Source organism: Chiloscyllium punctatum, chromosome 37 (genome assembly GCF_047496795.1).
Source record: "Chiloscyllium punctatum isolate Juve2018m chromosome 37, sChiPun1.3, whole genome shotgun sequence".
Taxonomy (NCBI): Eukaryota; Metazoa; Chordata; class Chondrichthyes; order Orectolobiformes; family Hemiscylliidae; genus Chiloscyllium; species Chiloscyllium punctatum.
This window is the reverse complement of record NC_092775.1, coordinates 46,620,649-46,642,030: the sequence shown is the minus strand read 5'-3', so window position 1 is coordinate 46,642,030 and position 21,382 is coordinate 46,620,649. Positions and strand designations below refer to the sequence as shown.

The window sequence follows — 21,382 nt, the reverse complement described above, 5'->3', positions numbered from 1 at the left end:
GACAAAGAGGAATTAAAATGGTCTTCCTGTTACCAACAGGTGTAGGAGTGAAATTGTTCCTTTTAAAAAACCTCGTATGGGTTTTTTAAAAAAAAGTTATTTCATCATGCAGCTGTATCACATTTCAATAAAAATTTAGTACTAATCAGACTTAGGGAGTCAATCACAAGGTTTTAAACGGAGAAAATAAAATGCATTAAATACATACAAACGCAAGTATAAAGCTTGGAAAAAGAGAGAGAGAGTGTCTAATGCAAAAAAGGAGAATCAAAATACACAGCTTACAAAGACCTGATTGTGTTTGAGGTGTTAGGTTCAAACCATGTTTGTTTAATTGATGTATCCTCAACAATGACAGAATTTGAAGATATGTTTTGATTTTTCTGAATAGAAACAAACTTACCAGTGCTGTTGTCACAAAAGTTTCTTTTGCCTTTGTTCAGAAGCAGTTGCTTGAAATAGTATTTGTGTATGTGTGTCTGGCTAGACTGTTCTTTATGGGTAATATCAGATAACCTGCAGGTGACTTTCAAACCAAAAAGTGAAACTTTTAGAAAGATGTAAAAGATCTGAATCATTGGTTTCAGGTGAATACTGAGGCCATATTAATTTAATGTTTATCCTTTTCTAAAAGGATTTTAATCCATGAAAGGTCCCATGTATTTTAAAAAAAAATCAAATGAATTCAAAAACTTGTATCATAACATAATGGGCATCAACTGAAAGTTTAAATTCAGGAAGCATTATTTTCCTGAAGTTGATACCAATTTTAACTTTTGCTCCCTCTCAGTCTCAAAGCTTCCAATTCCTGCTGCAGTAGGTTCCAAGGACTCTGACTATCCTTGTTTATTGTTTAAGTGTTTCTCTAAATAGAGGCAGAAGTAGAATATTTACTCACGGTGTCACCAAATATTTGTCTTAATCTATCCTCCATTTGATGCCCTTAAAATTTCCAACAGGGAGTAGGGTATCATTGACAGTAATCAGGAACAGAAATGCTATGATTGTCCCCCCCTTCAATCTAATGGTCAATTGCAGTGTCCCGATTATCACTCAGACTAAGATAATGTAACTAATTACAGATCAGAAATTGGTACTGAAGCTGAATGCTTTACATAGTGGTGGTACATCTCCTCTACTGAGATTGGACTATTTTTTTTGGAGGGAAGTGGTGGCATGGGCGGGTATTATATGGAGTGTTCCATTTATTGGGGATGAAAAGCTTTATTGTAGCACTTAATTGAAAATGACATGTGGCTCCACTAATTTTAGGGATGGTTGAGCAAAACCAAATCACAGATTACAAAGCACAACATGCACAAGATTCAAGGCTGCAGCTCTGAAATGCAGCTGTTATAATCATTGGAGATTTACCATTTCCTTCTGCAACTCGAAGCGTAGGAGTTGAAAAGAGCTATGCATTTCTCTGAACAGCTATTTCAAAATTCTCATTAAAAAATTATTCCTTCTTTGATTTACAATGTAGAAAATTGTCACAACCTCTTCAGAATCTCAAGTTAGTTTCAGATAGTTCAAGTGTTGGAATGTTACAGAAACTGTACACATTATACCAAAGTAGATCTGCTGAGTATTGTAATGGAACTGAGAAAATGCTTCACTCAGTCTGTGGTCACATTCTGGCTTCTAGCCAAGAGATAGCATCTAGTAGACCAATATCCACAGGTCTCCTCAGTCTTAGTAACAGTATCTAACAAACTAATGCAACTTCTCTACATCTTGCAAAAGATAGAACCATTTTGTTAAGACACACTAACAGTTGTTCCTCTAAGAGTTTAGATCAAGTATGCCCTTAGACCTAATGTAGAAGGGAGGAATGGTAGCAGCATCCTTCAATTCATGCAGTCTGTTGATCCTATGGATTGAAGCAGCCAATAATCTGTAAATGTAGATAAGTGACTTTGATCAATGTATACCACACATTTTGTCTGAAATGAGGACATTTCTCATTCAATATTTGACATCTTTAAAAGAAGGGGAACTAATTAGTTTCAGCCTTAGAGACATTTAAATAAAGTTAGATATCTAAAATGAATTGAATAGACTCAAAGTGAAGACTCAACACATTCTTACAGATGTTTTCTTTTAATGCCTATTAAAACTATCTGCAAATAAGTGTATAATGCCAAGAACAGGGCAGGGAAGTTCAGACTTCCTTGATGCACTGGAAAGGTGATTCTATGATCTGCTACTCCTAGATTGGGAGCATGTTTTAGGAAATTATGCATATCCAGTTCTGAATTCCCAAGTTGTTCAGCATTTGATCTGATGGGAGTGCTTGGTTGCGAAAGCATTGCTTATGTGCAAAGACAGGAGGACAATGGAAAGATACACATTGGTTATTCTGTCTGCCATTAACAATTGTTAGAAAACTTGCAGATTAAAATTTACTCAGAAAATTGCTGTATAATTTATAAAGACAAATGTTAAATCAGTATGTTTGATAAGTCAACTTGTTGAATCACCGTCAATTTCACAGATGTAGTCTGACAAATTTCAGAACTAGTAAGATTAAGGCACTTTATTTCACACCTCAAGCATTAATACAAATATACACTATGAATGACAACATTTCAGAAGTCACACAGTACTTTAATTCTGAAACCATTTCAATCCAGAGAGAAATGATGCATCCTTTATAAATCTTCAAACTCCAGTTCATTATTGAAGACTTATAGACTTTGGCCAATGAAACTTACTAATCCAGCACACACATTATAAATTATTTTCACACTTGATTAAAAAACTTTAAACAAAATATTCCAAGAATAAAAGAGATCAATGAAAATAATGGGTTTAGCTTTGATTTCAGAGATTTGAATTAGTTTTAAGATTTTGCCTCAACAGTTTATCATTCCTCATGAATCTGCTTTTTTCCCAATTACCCTGGAAAATCAACAGTGGAGAATTCACAAAGAAGTGGTCATGTGAGTTTGTTTACATTTTTGCTAACTCTGACTAAGTCAACTTTGACTTTCAACAACAAATGAGCCCTTTAAAAAGGAATGAAAGATCAGAGGGTACAACTCCACACATTGCTCACTCAGTTCAAAGCAAGACTAGCCAAGGATTCTATTAGTTAATATGAAATAGGATACTCCGTTTAATTGATAATGGTCACCTTAATAGCATTTAGTCTTTGAAAATACTATTGAAGAACTTTGTTGCTTCCCCTCTTTGCAAGTGCTAGGATCAATGTATCAAGTTATTTTGAGACACGGTACAAATATATTAACATATTTCCTAAAACTGCTCCCTTTATATGAACTATTTGTGCTTTGGGAAACCTGTGTCATAACAGCCCGTCCGGGATTGAAACAATTCAAATCAACTTCGATTTGTGTAGCATGTAAACATAACATTGCTGTAAAAAAAAAGGGGAAAAAAAAAGGTTGTAATGACAAGGCTCTACTGAGTGCTACTTTCAGTATAAAAACAGTGCACAATTAAAAAAAGATAAACTGTGAGGTCAATGAAAATACATTACCAATATTACTTTAAACATTGTTCCAGAAAAAAAACATTATTCAGTCATTTAAGGACTGATGAACATTTAATATCTTGTGCAGAAGAATTGCTCACATTTTTAAAGACTTACTGAAAATACATAGCATGAAAAACAGTTATTTACGATCAAGAATGTTGAAAATTATTTTTATTGGACAAGGTGCAAAAAAACTGCAAGTGCAGGTCTTAAACAGTTAGATTTAAAATTGTTGCCTTAATTACTCTTCTCCTCCTGCAAATCGTCCCTATATATTTGGCACTTTGTTATGGCTGCTGCTGGTACTGGCTCTCCGTTGCTGTAAAAAAGTCTTCTAGCACACTTTGTAAGTATTCAAATGTTGGACGCTCTTCTGCTTTGTTCTTCCAGCATTTCATCATGATGTCATAGAGCTCTGTTGGACACACATCTGGACGGGGCATCCGATATCCATGTTCTAATGAACGTATCACATCTGGGTTTGACATTCCTTAAAAATCAGAAATGCAATTGTAAGCTTCCTTTTTTTGAAAGAGATGTACTGGTATGCTCATTATTGCCATATCCGCCCACCACCATCAATTTAACATTCTTAAATTCAAATTTGCAAAAGTATTTGAAAGGACTGAAAAAAATGCACTAAATAAACATTAATAATTAAGTGATTAGAATATATGACTGGATGTCTGACTAACAGGTAGAGTGTAAGTTAACTATTAGATGTACAACAATACATTTACCCTCCAAGTTTCATCAACATTTTACTATTTTTGTAAGAACAAATGCTGAACATAATGCAAATTATGGCTTAGTGCACAAATTCACTGAAATGAAGTGAATCATGATGTCCTCCTGCAGTATATTCCTCGTGCCACTGCTTCAGTTGACATTCTGAATTCAGCTTCAGACTGCATTTGTACAATAACTGCAGCATCAGCATGAAGTGAGCCAACTCTATTGTTGCATTAAGTGCCATCTTCAATAAGTAATGCAAGTGCAAAGGGGAAGAAACGTTTATATAACTGAACTGCAGTTGTGCTGGAAAAACTTGACTGTTCTTTACAGACCTGGGTAAGGGGTCCGACCATATGTGATGGTTTCCATGAGCAGAATTCCAAAGGACCACACATCAGATTTGATTGTAAATGATCCAAAATTGATAGCTTCTGGCGCCGTCCATTTAATCGGAAATTTGGCACCTGAAAATAGAGATTATAAAAGCCAAATTAAACTTCAGAACCATGAAATCCATTGAGGGTATAGGTTCACCAATCTGTATTAGCTTGAGCAAGACCCATCAGACCGGAAGTCTTACTACTTTATATAATATTTTAATTAATAAATACAAAAATAAAAATACACACTTTTTGCGAGATAGCTAAAACATAATTTCACAGTGGAAATGAAGCCTATAAATTAGTGGGAAGTATTATGGTATTTTCAAAACAAAATTTTAATACATTATTCTGCTTTATAATTTCAGTACTAAATGCCTGATTAAATTTTGGTTTCGAAACAAAAAGGTGGGAAAGATGTCTGCATTCCCATTGCTTACTATTTTTGTCCTTGCTGGGTTTCTAAAATGAGTGGATGATGCCAAGGTTAAAGAAACAATGAGCTCTGCAAATATGTCTTGGGATTATAATTGCAAATGTTTAATGGTAAAACAGAAATATGTTTAGAAATGTTATGCTTTTATACAAAAGCTATTACAGATTTATGCTGTTTAATATTAAATCACTTCATTCATAGCTCATTAGTAGCATAAATATATAGGATATAACCCAGAGGATGTCGTAGGCATTGAACAAGGCATTCTATACACTTCAAAATGTTTAGACAGCAACAGCCTCATCTAGATCTAAAGCAGTGGGCATTTACAAAGTTAGAGTCAGGAGTTAGATTTCAGTTCTGTAAACCAGTGTACAAAATTAAATGAACATAATAGGAATGTTGAACAAAGACACATTAGGAAAAAGTAAACATAGGTAGATTAAAGATAACTATACATTAAACAGAAAACAGTTCAAAACAAGAAGCTTGAAGCTAATCTCAGTCGTATGGCAAAAAAAAAGTTTTAAAAAAGCCAACTGTGGAAGCTATTATAATAGCATTAAATACCACTGTGTATGCCATGTGCTACTATAAATAGTTTGTCATCTACTTTCAATACATGTGGCAAGACAAACAGATCTTAGGGAAATTTTTTAAAAATAATGTAGGTATCTAGTACATTTCCAAACTAGCAGCTGGGAATTACTGTTGACTATATTAAAATGGACAAATACTTGGGTGAAGAGAGAGGAGATTTTAAGTAAGAATTGAAACATGAAGGAAATACTTTGAATATGACTAAGGATCAGTAAGAAACAACAAAACTCTCAAGAGAATTGTCTGCAGATTTCTAATAAAGTCAGGGTCATACAGCATGGAAACAGACCCTTCGGTCCAACTAATCTATGCTGACCACGTTTCCAAACTGAACTAGTCTTACTTGCCGGTGTTTGGCCCACATCTCTCCAAACCTTTCCTATTCACGTACTTGTCAGAATATCTTAAATATTGTAATTGTACCTGCATCCACTACTTCCTCTGGCAGTATGCTAACAATGATTAAGTTGCAATGCAACCTGAAATGGCCAAAAAGCTCCACTTGTGATCGTGTGGTACATGAGAGGTAAGAGACATACTAAAACAAAAGTTCTTAGCCTACTGAATTTCCATTTTTCCTGTGTATAAGAGAGCAAAAATAACCAAAGAGATGCAAAGAATGTAACAAGCAATGCAAAAAGTATAGAAAAACAATTCAAGTTAATACAAAGCTAACAGTAAAAAGATTTATAAATATATTGTGTATACAAACTTCAACACCTTCCAAACACAAACTCTACTTAGAAGAGTGACGCAACAGATGCATAGGAACACCAGCATCAGCAAGTTCCCTACCAAGCCAGACATCTTCCTGATTTGGGAATATTTCATTGTTATTATGGCCACTGGGTTAAAATCCTGGAAGCCCCTTACTAATAGTACTGTGTGTTTACCCAAACTGTGGGAAAGAATAGAGCCAACTGTATTTGCATCAGTGGAAGTGGTGAGAGCATGGCCCAGGGGGCAGCTGGGGAGGAAAGTTTCCCTCTTAAAGACTTACCTCATGAACAGGTGGAGCAAAAGGTCAACAAGAGTGGACAGAGACATGGGGATTGCTGCATGTGAACTGCTATATTCAGGTTGTGGCTAAACCCGAAAGACTACACGTGTAGTGACTCCCAGTAATCCTCCTCTAACCAAAACAAAAAGATTGTGCATAGAGGATAGGTAAGTAAAGTTTTTCTTTTCATTTATTCAATATCTCTTAGCAATTTCAAGCAGAGGGGATGGAGGCTAGAGCAGTTGCATGCTCCTCTTGCAGGATGTGAGGGGTAAGGGTCATCACTGGTGCCCTGCAGACTCCACCTGCAAGACGTGCACCCAACATCAGCTCCTCACAAACCACGTTAGGGAGCTGGAGGAGAGAGAAAATACAACAGCAATAATGATAAGGGATTCAGTCATGAGAGGAACTGACAGGTGATTCTCTGATCAATGAGATTCCCGGATGGTATGTTGCCTCCCAGGTGCCAGGGTCAGGAATGTCTTGGACCGGGTCTATAGGATTCTTAAGGGGGAGGGAGAGCTACCAGAAGTTGTGGTACAAATCGGTACCAATGACACAGGTAGGAAAAGGATGAGGACCAGAAGAGAATATAGAGAGAGTTAAGTTGAAGCTAGAAGACAGAACAAGCAGAGTAGTAATCGTGGGATTGCTACCAGTGCAAAGTGTTAGTGAGGCTAGGAATAGAGAGCAGGTGTAGATGAATATGTGGCTGCAGGGATGGTGTAGGAGGGAGGGGTTCAGCTATGTGGATCTTTGGGATACCTTCTGGGGAAGGTGGGACCTGTCTGAGAAGGACAGGTTGCACCTAAACTGGAGGGGCAGCAGGTTTGCTAGAGCTCTTCAGGAGGGTTTAAACTAGATTGGCAGGAGGTGTGGGAACTACAAATATAGATCAGATGATAGAGTAGGTGGTGAACAGCTAAATACAGTGCACAGAGAGAGTGAGGAGGGATAGGCACTTGATAGGGCAAAGGTGCAATTAGTGTGATGGATTGAAGTGTCTATTATAATGCAAGTAGTATCAGGAATAAGGGTGATGAACTCAGAGCATGAATCAATACTTGGGACTATGTTGTTGTAGCCATTAGAGACTTGGATATCACAGGGAAATGAATGGTTGTTGGATGTTCCAGGGTTTCAATGTTTCAAAAGGAATGGGAGGAGGGTGATAGGTAAAAGAGATGGTTGGTGGGGGGGGGGGGGGGGGGGGGGGGAGAGGGGGTGGAGAAGAGGAGTGGCAGTGCTAATTAGGGAGAGTTTAACAACTGCAGAAAGGGAGATAATCAAGGAGGGTTTGTCTACAGAGTCAATATGGGCAAAGTCAGAAACGGGAAAGGAGCAGTCACTTTATTGGGAGTTTTCTACAGACTCCCCCATAGCAACAGAGACACAGAGGAGCAGATTGGGAGGCAGATTTTGGAAAAGTGTAGAAGTAACAGGGTTGTTGTCGTGGTTGACTTTAACTTCCTTAATATCGATTGGAACTTCCTTAGTTCAAATAATTTGTATGGAGCAATTTTTGTCAGGTGTCCAGGAAGGAAGGGTTACTGATGCAATATGTAGATTGGATTTGGTGCTTGGCAACAAACAATGCCAGGTGTCAGATCTCTCTGTGGGAGAGCATTTCGGTGATAGTGATCATAGCTCCTTGACCATTACTATGCTCATGGAGGGGGATAGGAGTGGACAGTGTGGGAATGTATTTAATTGGGGGGGGTCAAGAGAAGAGAAGAGAGGGGAAATATGGAGGAACTGGGACACCTATAATTGGGAACAGGATGTCCTTGGGGAAATGCACAGAAGAAATGTGGAGGTTGTTTAGGGAGCACTTGCTGATGGTACTGGACAGGCTAGTGCCATTTAGGCAAGGAAGGGATGGTAGGGTGAAGTAAGCTTGGGTGACAACAGATGTGTAACATCTAATTCAAGAGGAAGAAGGAAGCTTATTTGAGGTGGAGGCAGCAAGGATCAGACAGGGTTCTAGGAGGGTTACAAGGTAGCCAGGAAGGAACTTAAGAATGGACTTAGGAGAACTAGGAGGAGGAGACATGAAAAGCTTTAGTGGGTAGGATTAAGGAAAACCCTAAAGCATTCTACACTTGCGAGGAACAAGAGGATGGTCAGTCTGAGGGTAGGGCTGATCAGGGATAGTGGAGGGAACTGGAGGCTGGAGTCTGAGGTGGTAGGGGAGGTCCTTAATGAATACTTTGTTTCAGTATTCACTACTGAGAGGGAGCTTGATATTTCTGAAGATAGCGTGAAACTGATATGCTTGAACAGGTTGATGTTAAGAAGGAAAATGTGCTGAAAATTTTGAAAAATCAAAAAAGATAGGGAGATCCACTGATCCAGACGGGATATACTCAAAAGTTACTACAGGAAGCAAGGGAAGATATTGCTGCGCCTTTGGCGATAATCTTTGCATCCTCACTGTCCACTGGAGTAGTGTCAGATGATTGGAGGGTGGAAAATGTTATTCCCTTGTTCAAGAAAGGGATAGTCACAGCACGGTTTTGTGAGGGGCATGTCATGCCTCAAATCTTATTGAATTCTTTGAGGATGTTTCAAAACACATTGATGATGAAGGTAGAGCAGTGGATATAGTGTACTTGATTTTAGCAAGGTGTTTGATAAGGTTCCCCATGATTGGCTCATTCAGAAAATAAGGAGACATGGGATATAGGGATATCCAGCTGTCAGGGGTGAGCAGGTGGAGAGTGGGACTGTAGATTTTCTAGGTAGAAAATGAAGGGTTTTTCCACCAGTGTCTGTTGAGCTTTGTGGAACACTGCAGCAGGCTCAGGACAGAAAAATGGAAAATCCTTGCTACTCCATTTTAGAACATGCTTAATTAGTCAAAATAAGCAAAACAAAATGCATTACAGTAGGCCTTTCTCTGTATCTGTGATGGTTCTGTCCCTGAGAACACCTGCGAATGATGAAATCTGCAAGTGCACTGCTCATTTAAAAAAGGTGGTTAAAAATAGGTTACAAATTGCGGACACGAGTGTTGCCCATGATTGTTTAATCTTGTTGTTACTTATTTTTTTGGCATGGATAGGTGATTTTATGATTTTGCCGATACGGAGGATTTACTGTATCAATAAATAGAAATGTGGAATTTCAAATACACGTTCACAACACAACATGCCCAGCGTGACCAGAATTAATAGCTTCCCAGTTCCTCTGGGAGCTTGTTGCAGTTGCCAGCAGTTTCATTAAATGGCAGGAGGAAAAATTATTTCCTATTTTAAATATTTTAACATACCTTCTCTGGCTGTATATTCATTATCTTCAATTATCCTGGCTAGGCCAAAGTCAGCTATCTTGCAAACCAATGCATGAGACACCAGGATGTTAGCAGCCCTCAAATCTCGGTGTATGTAGTTCTTGGATTCAATGTAAGCCATTCCTTCTGCAATCTTAAAATCATATAAAGTGCAAGATTATTAATTTCACAATCTGAGTAGACAGATTTATTATTTTTCAGAATAAAAATTTAAATTACAGACTACAGAGTGCATTGCTAGATTTGTAGAAAATGCTCTAAACATTCAAAGTTCACTATTTAAAAGTGAGGAAGTAAAATTATACAAAGTTTTTCAACACCACCAATACATGGTTAGCTTTGACATCTTGCTGGGCAGAAGAGGCAGAGAGAGACCATTCATTATTTGCTACCAGTAAAAACAAAATCTTTGCCCTTAACTCATGTAGCTGGTTTCAAAAGTATACTTCAAGCCTTTCTTTTTGGCTCCACCTTTCCCCTGATAGAACACTCCCATCATTACAAATAAAAACAAACATCTCAACAAATTTACATTGATCAGCTAAGACATGCATACAAAGGTGTGTGTGTTTACTTCCAAAGTTGGTATTGAGAGATTTAAGAGTAATGGTAGGTGACTATTATTGGGCTCCCTTTAAGCGAGTGAGGAGTAAAGTTCTTCTAATCCCATGAATGAGCACAACTAGTAATGCTGTGACAACTTAAATAATGCCGATTAAGTCTTTTTTTGGGGTATGATGACCTCCTTATATTAAGGAAGACCATTCCCAACAATACAGATACAGAATGTATGACTGCGTTCGGCATTCACCTTGACATCTCTAGTCGTCCCAACATGCTTCTGAACACCAAGGTTGTGATAACATGCGGTCTTGAGCTTGCAGCTGCTGGCATTGAGATCACCGGAGCTCCTTGCTCAGAGGTAACCTCTCAGTTGGCCATTTGTCCAATGCAAGTGAGGGTTATAGGTGCTGCTGAGGCAGCCTACAACTTTACTGCCTAGTTTTAAATTAAAATTTCAAAAGCTAAGCAGACGGACCCCTCTGTATAACCAGTATGCCTTCCCTACCTTCAATTCCCATGGACCCTGCTCCTCACCTACCAGACTACCACAGGGAGGCTACCTGCAAGATGTTGATGCCCTCCATTTGTTGGAGGGGGTTATGCTGCTGGCAAAATGTTAGTGGCCCAGAAAAATTGCCCTTAGTTGGGTCTTTATTTAGAAACTGCCTGCTTCTGTTTAGTGAGCAGCCAATCTATAGCTATCGTCACCTCAGCAAAAGGAGCTGTCTGCATACAAAACCTTTCGATTTTCCTGGTACAAACCTTTGCCAGCTACACAGATTCCTTGAGTTTTCCCTCAGCGTGTCTGTGCTGATCTTTCTTGTCACATTTATGCTAAGCTTAGCTCTGTTTTATATTCCTTGAGATTTCTATGTATCATTCAAGTCTACACCTTTGTTACCTCTAGTCCTGACTGTTCCAATGCTCTCCCATCAACCTCTTGTTTTGCATCCATGGAAATTGGACCTCAAAACCTCTTGTTGCTTTCTAACTTGTTGCACCATTCATGCATCACTCATGCTTGCTCAGACACAATGCTCTGGAATTATCTCCGGAGACCCCTCTGCCTTGGTACTTCTGTATTTAAAATAAAGAATGTCTGTCTATTCAGACCAGACATTTAATCACCTCATGTGGTTCAGTGCGAAATCTTTTGGTGTTTTATTGTATATATAAAAAAAGGACAAACAGGTTGTTTTTCCCACTTTTCTTCTTCATCAATTTTTTCCTTATACCTAAATTAATTTCTTTCTCTCCTTTCTATCTTTACATAGATCTCATTTTCCTTCTCTCTATTGCTATTTATAGATAGGAGAACTTCTACACATTAGGTCTCTTTAGCATTGAGTGTTATGGGTTTTTCTGATTTAAGTATTCAACATATTAACAGGAACAGACAAGGTAGATAAAAACAACTGTTTTTCGCTGGTTGGGGATGCCAGATAAGGGGGCCAGACCATTCAGGAGTGATGCTAAGTAGTACATCTACACAAAGGGTGGTAGATGTTTGGAACTCCCTTCCATAAATGGCAGTGGATGCTGGATCAGTTGCTAATTTTAAATTGGCGATAGGTAATTTTTGTTAATCAAAGCAATTAAGGGATAAGGGACAAAGATATATGAAGTTAGGCCATAGGTAAGCCATGACTCTAGGGGCTGAATGGCCTACTACTGTTCTCATGTCAATGCGGTTTTCTATCTTTTCAGTTTCCTGTGCTTCCTTCCATGGTCTTTGCTTTGTCCCCTCTTTCCTTCACTGTGCCTCTGCTTCTCCTCCCCTCAGTCTGAAAATAGCTCATCTCCTTTATGCAGATGCATACAATATACAAGTCTCATTAACCTTTTGTGGCAACTGTGACATGTTGCAATGAAGCACAGTCCAGCTTTGGATGCAGTTTGCTTATAATTAAAACAATTAAACAGCATTCCACAAACCACTACCAGTTGCCCATCATGCACATTGTTCTGCTTGATCTCAAGAAGAAATCTTAGATTCCCTTTCGTCCTCTCAAATTAGGAAAGCCCCAATGGTTTCGGGTCCGTAAAATGTACAAAGTTTTCATTCAAACTAAAGGAATCCTTACCAATATTTCACCTTTAAATAAAGAATTTCATTATTTTCTTTGATTAATATTACTTAAAGTGGAGTAACAGTGACAATGCAAGTTATGTCACATGATCAGGAACCACTAAAACCAAAAGCTGAAAGAATGTTGCAGGCCTGGTTTGACATTAACTAATTGGTTGACAGCATCTCTCTCTCTCTGCTGGTGTTTGCTGCTGATTATTCTCTCCCAGTTGGAAAATAAAAACTCTGCTGGAGCACCGAATCCTTCTCAGAGATTGCCAACATGTGCTCCCAGTGCAGGAGGCCTCATAGTAAGGAAGAACATTTCTAAAGTCCACCTAGTATTCCCCAAAGTGATTTCATGAACTAGCAGTACCTTGCAAACAGTCCAGATGGTCATCTCAGTGCATGATACAAGGGATTTGGTGGTCACAAGTGTCTATTCAACATTCGTCCAGTTGGTGGAGCTCCACTCTATCTCACTTTGTTTTAGCAATACATGTTACACATTTGAAACTTCTGCATATAGCCTTACAATCATTGAATCTATACAATGTGGAAACAGGCCATTCGCCTATCGAGCTAAACACCAGTCCTCCAAAGAGCATCCCACTCAGACCCATCCTCCTATTTATCCCTGTAACCTTGCATTTCTTATGGCTAATCCACTTAGCCTACACATTCACGGATACTTTGGGCAATTTAGCACATGCAATCCACCTAACTGGCACATCTTTGGACTGTGTAAGGGAACCAGAGCACCCAGAGCAAATCCACACAGATGCAGAGAAGAATGCACAAACTTCATATAGTCGCCAGAGGGTGGAATCAAACCCAGGTTCCTGGTGCTGCGAGGCAGCAGTGCTAACCACTGACAAACATATTCAACAAATCCAAAAATGAACCTCTTTTTGCCTGTACCTTATTCACATTCTATTTGAAACAGGCTACCAGGAATTTACTTGTTCTACAAGGCACTAAAATTTAAAGCTTTTCATGTTCAGAACACTAAAATAACTCATGAAATATTTTTTTGAGATATTTTCAAATATTTTAAAAACGGTCAGAGATGTGGTTGTGTGACAGAGTTATCACTAACACAACAGTTTTGCACATGTTCCTCTTCTAATGCATGTTCCCACTGATAGCCACAGTAAATGGCTGCCAGTCTAACTCCAGTAAAAACTCAACAGGAGTAAATGAAAAAGCAGGCAAATGACCCAGACAGCATCAACACCATCCTGGGATATGCCCTGCCCCTCTGGTAGAACAAACCCACGAGATCTGTTAGTAGCATGATGCCTAGTTTGGAGGGATGTCACTGGCAGCTAGATTCCATGTCGTCAGGTCAAACATGGGGCAATGAAGTCTCTTGACTACCAAAAATATTCTGGCTGTAACAGCTGCTCCTTTGTGGAGGTATTTTAGGTGCTGGAGGGGATTTCCAGGAGCAGCAATTACTGTTTCATATGCTGTTGCATTGTTTTGGAACTTTGGAAATAAAAAGTTAAAACAACAACAGTTTTAAAAGGGAGAAGAACAGACAAAGGAAGCACATGGTGAGGTCAGTGCAGGGGAGAGAAAGAAAAACTTACACTGCCTTTGCTGTTTGAATGCATGGATCACTGGACATCAGAATGCATCTGGGGAAATTAACAGTGAAACTCACAACTGATCTTGGAGGAACTGTTGGGTGAAGTTCACAGCACAGAAGTAGATAACTATTGTTGTTTTAAGTGTGACCTACTGAAAGTCTATAGTAGTGAGTAGAGTGGGTTCTTTCTTGATTATGTGTTTTTGGAGATATGTCTCTTGATTAAACTTAAAACATAAGCCATAACTATTAATTTAACCTGGGGCAGTGTTTGTAGAGGAATAAGACAGTGTTATTTTCTGGGTCTGTAGATTGTGAAGCAGCAAAAAAAAAAAAAAGGCCTTTAGTAGTAGAGTGAAATGTGCTTCTTGTCAGATGGGAGTTTAAAGAGAGTTAAGGATTACAGTAGATTATATCGGCCATAAATGCTGTTGGCTGCAAATCTTATCAGATCGAATGGATCAGTTGGAGAGACAGTTAGAAGCAATGAGGAATTTACAACAACAGTATGTGATGGATGGCAGTTATAGGAAGGGGGAACGTCTCAGATACAGTCACAGAGATAGGTTAATTCCAGGAAAGGTAAGAGAGGTAGGCAGCTAGTGCAGGAGTCTTTTGTGGCTATACCTATTTCAAACAAGAATGCTGTTTTGGAAAATGTAGTGGTGGGGGGGGGGGGGGGGGGGGGGAAAGAGAAGGAGGAGAAATGGAATCTTAGGGGAACATTGCACAACAGAGCTTAAAATGTGTTGCTGGAAAAGCGCAGGTCAGGCAGCATCCAAGGAGCAGGCGAATCGACATTTCAGGCATGAGCTGGTCTTCAGGAAGGGCTCATGCCTGAAATCATTGATTCTCCTGCTCCTTGGATGCTGCCTGACCTGCTGCGCTTTTCCAGCAACACATTTTCAGCTCTGATCTCCACCATCTGCAGTCCTCATTTTAACACAGTACACAGTACAACAGCCAAGTTTCTGGTATTGAGACTGACTCTAATGCAATGAGGGGGTACGTTGGGTTCCAAGAGATCAATTGTGTTAGGGGATTCTCTCGTCTGAGGTATAGACAGGTGTTTCGGTAGCCAGCAACGAAAAATCAGAATGTTGTGTTGCTTCCCTGGTGCCAGGATCAAGGATGTCTCAGAGAGGGTGCAGAATGTTCTCACAGGGAGAGGGGCCAGCAAGAGGTCCTTGTCCACATTGGAACCAATGACATCGGAAGGGAAAAGGTGGAGACTCTGAAGGGAGATTACAGAGAGTCAGGCAGGAATTTAAAAAAGGAGGTCCTCAAGAATAGTTATATCTGGATTATTCCCGATGCTACGAGCTAGTGAGAGCAGGAATAGGAGGATACAGCAGATGAATGCATGGCTGAGGAGCTGGTGTATGGAAGGAGGATTCACATTTTTGGAATTGCTTTTGGGGTAGAATTGACCTGTAAAGAAGGATGGATTGCACCTAAATTGGAAGGGGATTAATATACTGGCAGGGAGGATTTAAATTAGTGGGGTGGGGGGGGTGTTGGGACCAAGGGAGATAATGAGGAAAGAGGTCGGAGAGTGAGTGGAGAGTGAGTGGAGAGTGAGTGGAGAGTGAGTGGAGAGTGAGTGGAGAGTGAGTGGAGAGTGAGTGGAGAGTGAGTGGAGAGTGAGTGGAGAGTGAGTGGAGAGTGAGTGGAGAGTGAGTGGAGAGTGAGTGGAGAGTGAGTGGAGAGTGAGTGGAGAGTGAGTGGAGAGTGAGTGGAGAGTGAGTGGAGAGTGAGTGGAGAGTGAGTGGAGAGTGAGTGGAGAGTGAGTGGAGAGTGAGTGGAGAGTGAGTGGAGAGTGAGTGGAGAGTGAGTGGAGAGTGAGTGGAGAGTGAGTGGAGAGTGAGTGGAGAGTGAGTGGAGAGTGAGTGGAGAGTGAGTGGAGAGTGAGTGGAGAGTGAGTGGAGAGTGAGTGGAGAGTGAGTGGAGAGTGAGTGGAGAGTGAGTGGAGAGTGAGTGGAGAGTGAGTGGAGAGTGAGTGGAGAGTGAGTGGAGAGTGAGTGGAGAGTGAGTGGAGAGTGAGGACAAGGTAGGACTTATAAATTAAACTGCATTTATTTCAATGCAAGGGGCTTAACAGGGAAGGCAGATGAACTCAGGCATGGTTAGCAACATGGGACTGGGATATCATAGCAATTACAGAAACATGGCTCAAGGATGGGCAGGACTGGCAGCTTAATGTTCCAGGAAACTAATGCTACAGGAAGGATAGAAAGGGAGGCAAGAAAGGAGAGTGGCACTTTTGATAAGGGATAACATTACAGCTGTGCTGAGGGGACATTCCTGGAAACACATCCAGGGAAGTTATTTGGGTGAAACTGAAAAATAAGGAAGGGATGATCACCTTTTTGGAATTGTATTATAGACCTCCTAATAGTCAGAGGGAAATTGAGAAACAAACTTGTAAGGACATCTCAGCTATCTGTAAGAATAATAGTGTAGTTATAGTAGGGGATTTTAACTTTCCGAACACAGACTGGGACTGCCAGAGTGTTAAGGGGTTAGATGGAGAGGAATTTGTTAAGTGTGTACAAGAAAAATTTTCTGATTCAGTATTTGGATGTACCTACTACAGAAGGTGCAAAACTTGACCTACTCTTGGGAAATAAGGCAGGGCAGGTGACTGAGGCGTCAGTGGGAGAGCACTTTAGGGCCAGCAACCATAATCCTATTAGATTTAAAATAGTGATGGAAAAGGTAAGGCTAGATCTAAAAGTTGAAGTTCTGAATTGGAGAAAGGCAAATTTTGACCGTATTAGGCAAGAACTTTCAAAAGCTGATTGGAGGCAGACGTTCGCAGGTAAAGGGACGGCTGGAAAATGGGAAGCCTTCAGAAATGAGATAACGAGAATCCAGAGAAAGTATATTCCTGTCAGGGTGAAAGGGAAGGCTGGTAGATTTGGGGAATGTTGGATGACTAAAGAAATTGAGGGTTTGGTTAAGAAAAAGAAGGATGCATATGTAAAGGTATAGACAGGAGAGATCGAATGAATCCTTAAGAATATAAAAGGCAGTAGGAGTATATTCAAGAGGGAAATCAGGAGGGCAAAAAGGGGACATGAGATAGCTTTGGCAAACAGAGTGAAGGAGAATTCAAAGGGTTTTTACAAATATATTAAAGGACAAAAGCGTAACTAGGGAGAAAAATAGGGCCCCTCAAAGATCAGCAAGGCAGCCTTTGTGTGGAGCCACAGAAAATGGGGGAAGATACTAAACAACTATTTTGCATCTGTATTTACTGTGGAAAAGGATATGGAAGATATAGACTGTAGGGAAATAGATGGTGACACCTTGCAAAATGTCCAGATTACAGAGGAGGAAGTGCTGGATGTCTTGAAATGGGTAAAGGTGGATAAATCCCCAGGACCTGATCAGTGTATCCTAGAACTTTGTGGGAAGCTAGAGAAGTGATTGCTGGGCCTCTTGCTGAGATATTTGTATCATTGATAGTCACAGGTGAGGTGCCGAAAGACTGGAGGTTGGCTAACGTGGTGCCACTGTTTAAGACAGGTGGTAAGGACAAGCCGGGGAACTATAGACCAGTGAGCCTGACTGACTTCAGTGGTGGGCAAGTTGTCAGAGGGAATCCTAAGGGACAGGACCTACATTTATTTGGAAAGGGAAGGACTGATTAGGGATAGTCAACATGGCTGTGTGTGAGAGAAATCATGTCTCACAAACTTGATTGAATTTTTTGAAGTAGTAACAAAGAGGATTGATGAGGGCAGAGCAGTCGATATGATCTATATGGATTTCAGTAAGACTTTTGACAAGGTTCCCCATAGGAGACTGGTTAGCAAGGTTAGATCTCTCGGAATACAGGGAGAACTAGCCATTTGGATACAGAACTGGCTCAAAGGTAAAAGACAGAAGGTGGTGGTGGTAGAGGGTTGTTTTTCGGACTGGAGGCCTGTGACCAGTGGAGTGCCACAAGGATCTGTGCTGGGTCCTCTACTTTTTGTCATTTACTTGAATGATTTGGAGCATAAGAGATACAGTTAGTAAGTTTGCAGATGATACCAAAATTGGAGGTGTAGTGGACAGTGAAGAGGGTTACCTCAGATTACAACAGGATCTTGATGAGATGTGACAATGGGCAGAGAAGTGGCAGATGGAGTTTAATTCAGATAAATGAGAGGTGCTGCATTTTGGGAAAGCAAATCTTAGCAGGATGTATACACTTAATGGTAAGGTCCTAGGGAGTGTTGCTGAACAATGACCTTGGAGTGCAGGTTCATAGCTCCTTGAAAGCAGTGTCACAGGTAGCTAGGATAGTGAAGGCGGTGTTTGGTATGCTTTCCTTTATTGGTCAGAGTATTGAGTATAGAAGTTGGGAGGTCATGTTGCAGCTGTACAGAGCATTGGTGAGGCCACTGTTAGACTATTGCATGCAATTCTGGTCTCCTCCCTATCGGAAAGATGTTGTGAAACTTGAAAGGGTTCAGAAAAGATTTACAAGGATTTTGCCAGGGTTGGAGGATTAGAGCAATGGGGGAGGCTGAACAGGCTGGGGCTATTTTCCCTGGAGTGTCAGGAGGCGGAGGGGTGACCTTGTAGAGGTTTACAAAATTATGAGGGTCATGGATTGGGCAAATAGAAGTAGTCTTTTCCCTGGGGCAGGGGAGTCCAGAACTAGAGGGCATAGGTTTAGGGTGAGAGGGGAAAGATCTAAAAGACATCTAAGGGGCAACTTTTTCCACACAGGGGTTGGTACATGTATGGAATGAGCTGCCAGAGGAAGTGGTGGAGGCTGGTACAATTGCAACATTTAAGAGACATTGGATGGGTATATAAATAGGAAGGGTTTGGAGGTATATGGGGCAGGTACTGGCAGGTGGGACTAGATTGGATTGGGATCTCTGGTCGGCATGGACAGGTTGGACCAAAATGTCTGTTTCCGTGTTGTAAATCTCTCAATTTGAACTACAATATATGCATGCCAAAAAGAGCATGCAATAGGTCAGGCTAATCAAATCCTGCAGGTCTAAGCTCTGTGGCCCTGCCACATTCAATCATGAATGGTGGTGGTCAACTAAACTACTAACAGAAGGCAACAGTTCTGCCAACACTCCTTCCTCAAAATGAAACATATGCAGCATATCGGTTCAAATTACTTTACTAAAGCATTCACACCCATCTTCATCCACAAGTGCTGAATGGAAGGTCATCGTGGTCTTGTCCAGAGGTTCTCAGCATGGCAAAGGTCTCCAGTCAATTTGATTCATTCCATGCGATATGAAGAAACAGTTGAAAGCACTGAACATTGCAAAGACTATGAGCTCTGACAACATTCCAATAGTTCTGACCACCTGTTCTCCAGGACAAGCTGTGTTCTAAGCCCAGTTTTTCCCGATAGATTGACACAATAGCATCAACCAACAGTATGGAAAAATAGACTCTGTATACCCAGCCAACAAAAAGCAGGACTAATTCAATTATTCAAATATCAGTAAAACTGATGGAAGACAGTCAACAGTGCTATGAAGTAACATGTTCAAAAGGAATAATCTTCCCACTGACATTCTGTTTGCACCAGGGTTGCTGATTTCAATACAGCCTGGTTCCAAATTGGACAAAAGAGCTCAATTCCAGAGATGAGGAGAGTGTGACAACCTTTTACAGGGGCAATTCACAGATGACATCAAGATGGCCTTGCAAAACTAGAATTAATGGGAACTAAAGAGATTAAAAACATTGTCCATTGATTAGAAACATTCCAAACACAAAAGGAATTTGTGGGTGTTGGAGGTCAAATAATCTCAGTTGAAGGACATTACCAGAGGAACCCCTGCAGCGATGTCCTTGGTCCAATCATCTTCAGGAGGAAGGTTATTCATAGCCAAGCCTAACTTTAATTGCTCCTTGGATCTATTCATGTGCAAATTCTACCAGGGATCTGTGAAGAGTGATCAGGAGTAGGAGGCTCTGGCTGATTTCCCCACACTCTTTTCTCTAGTGATTAAAAACTTATTCTATTGAGAGCAACCAACTCAGCATAGAAGAAATTTGGGAGACCCAAGTCTGTTTTTATACATACATTTTCTTTTCTTAAAAACAAACTGATGAAAATTAAAGCCAAGCTTCAATACTGCACTCCAATGCTATGAAGCGCGATAAAGGAAAATTAAGATGCATCAATAATTCCTGCAATTCATTGCCATTGAGCTTAGCACCACCTCCAAGCGGAGATTCATATTGCTGTTCAAAAGCTGCTTCAGACCAAAATGGCAACCAAACACTGGAGCAAAAATTTCTTAATGTTTCTATTAAAAAATTACAATGCTTACATTGCCCTCAAAATTGTCTTTTTGCAATTCAACATCCTCCCACAGATACAGCTAAGCATATCTGTACTTCCCTTTTAGACAGTTTTGTTAAAAATAGCTCATCTATAAAAATAACTATAGAAAGTGGTTCTGTTGACTGAAGCTAAATGCTACTGTAATTACTTGCATTTTTCCTCAGCTGATAACAGTGAAAAGAACAGCAGCTATTACAATCTAATGCTGGCACCTCCAGGGTATTTAAATATCATCATGATATTAATAAAATATGGACGACTGATTTTCAAATTCCATTGTTTGATGTTAGCCCCTTTGATTTTTCATGGACCAGAATAGATTAACAGAAAAAAAGGAAAAAATATTGACCTGAATGGCCACATCACTTAACTAAGCTTCAGGAAGTCAACGTGAACTAAACTAAAACACATTTAGCCAAAATTTAAACTATTCCACCCACTTTTCTTATTTTGATTATACTTGTAAAATAAAAGTTTTAAATAGGATGATGAAAAACCTCACTAGTGATCAAGCTCAGACATGGACATACACCAATAAAGATTTCAGGGAGTGGCGAGGACGAGGGATGACTTTGAGACTGCAGAACTGAATAGAGCCCTCCCAAGAAGGAAAAGCACCCATCAATATAATTGATCGAGAACTGGAAAGAAACGGAAATATTTGCTACTGCTGAGGTTACAAGACATCAATTATGCAATTTTGCTTTCAAGACGACCTTATGGAGTCTTAAATCTTATGTTCATTTCAGCCTTTTTTTACTAGGCACTATCCCTTTAACTGTGCGAGATTGACATCACATCTTTATTATTTTCCTTTGGGATTGCAGATAAAATTGCTCTTTCCCTCAAAAAACCTTGTGATTGACTCCCTGACAGTAAAATTGGG

At 39.9% G+C, this 21,382-nt stretch overlaps 1 protein-coding gene across 1 annotated transcript in view; it reads right to left on the bottom strand.

Annotated features, from left to right (window-relative positions):
• Nucleotides 1–2,524: 2,524 nt before the first annotated feature.
• Nucleotides 2,525–21,382, bottom strand: part of hck (HCK proto-oncogene, Src family tyrosine kinase) — a 94,824-nt gene continuing 75,966 nt past the window's right edge. Inside the window, exons 11-13 of the mRNA XM_072556763.1 lie at nucleotides 9,928–10,081; nucleotides 4,570–4,701; nucleotides 2,525–3,992 (exon numbers count right to left, since the gene is read on the bottom strand). Coding sequence (XP_072412864.1) covers nucleotides 3,790–3,992; nucleotides 4,570–4,701; nucleotides 9,928–10,081 — 489 coding nt within the window. The 3' untranslated portion in view covers nucleotides 2,525–3,789. The remainder of the gene's footprint in view (nucleotides 3,993–4,569; nucleotides 4,702–9,927; nucleotides 10,082–21,382) is intronic.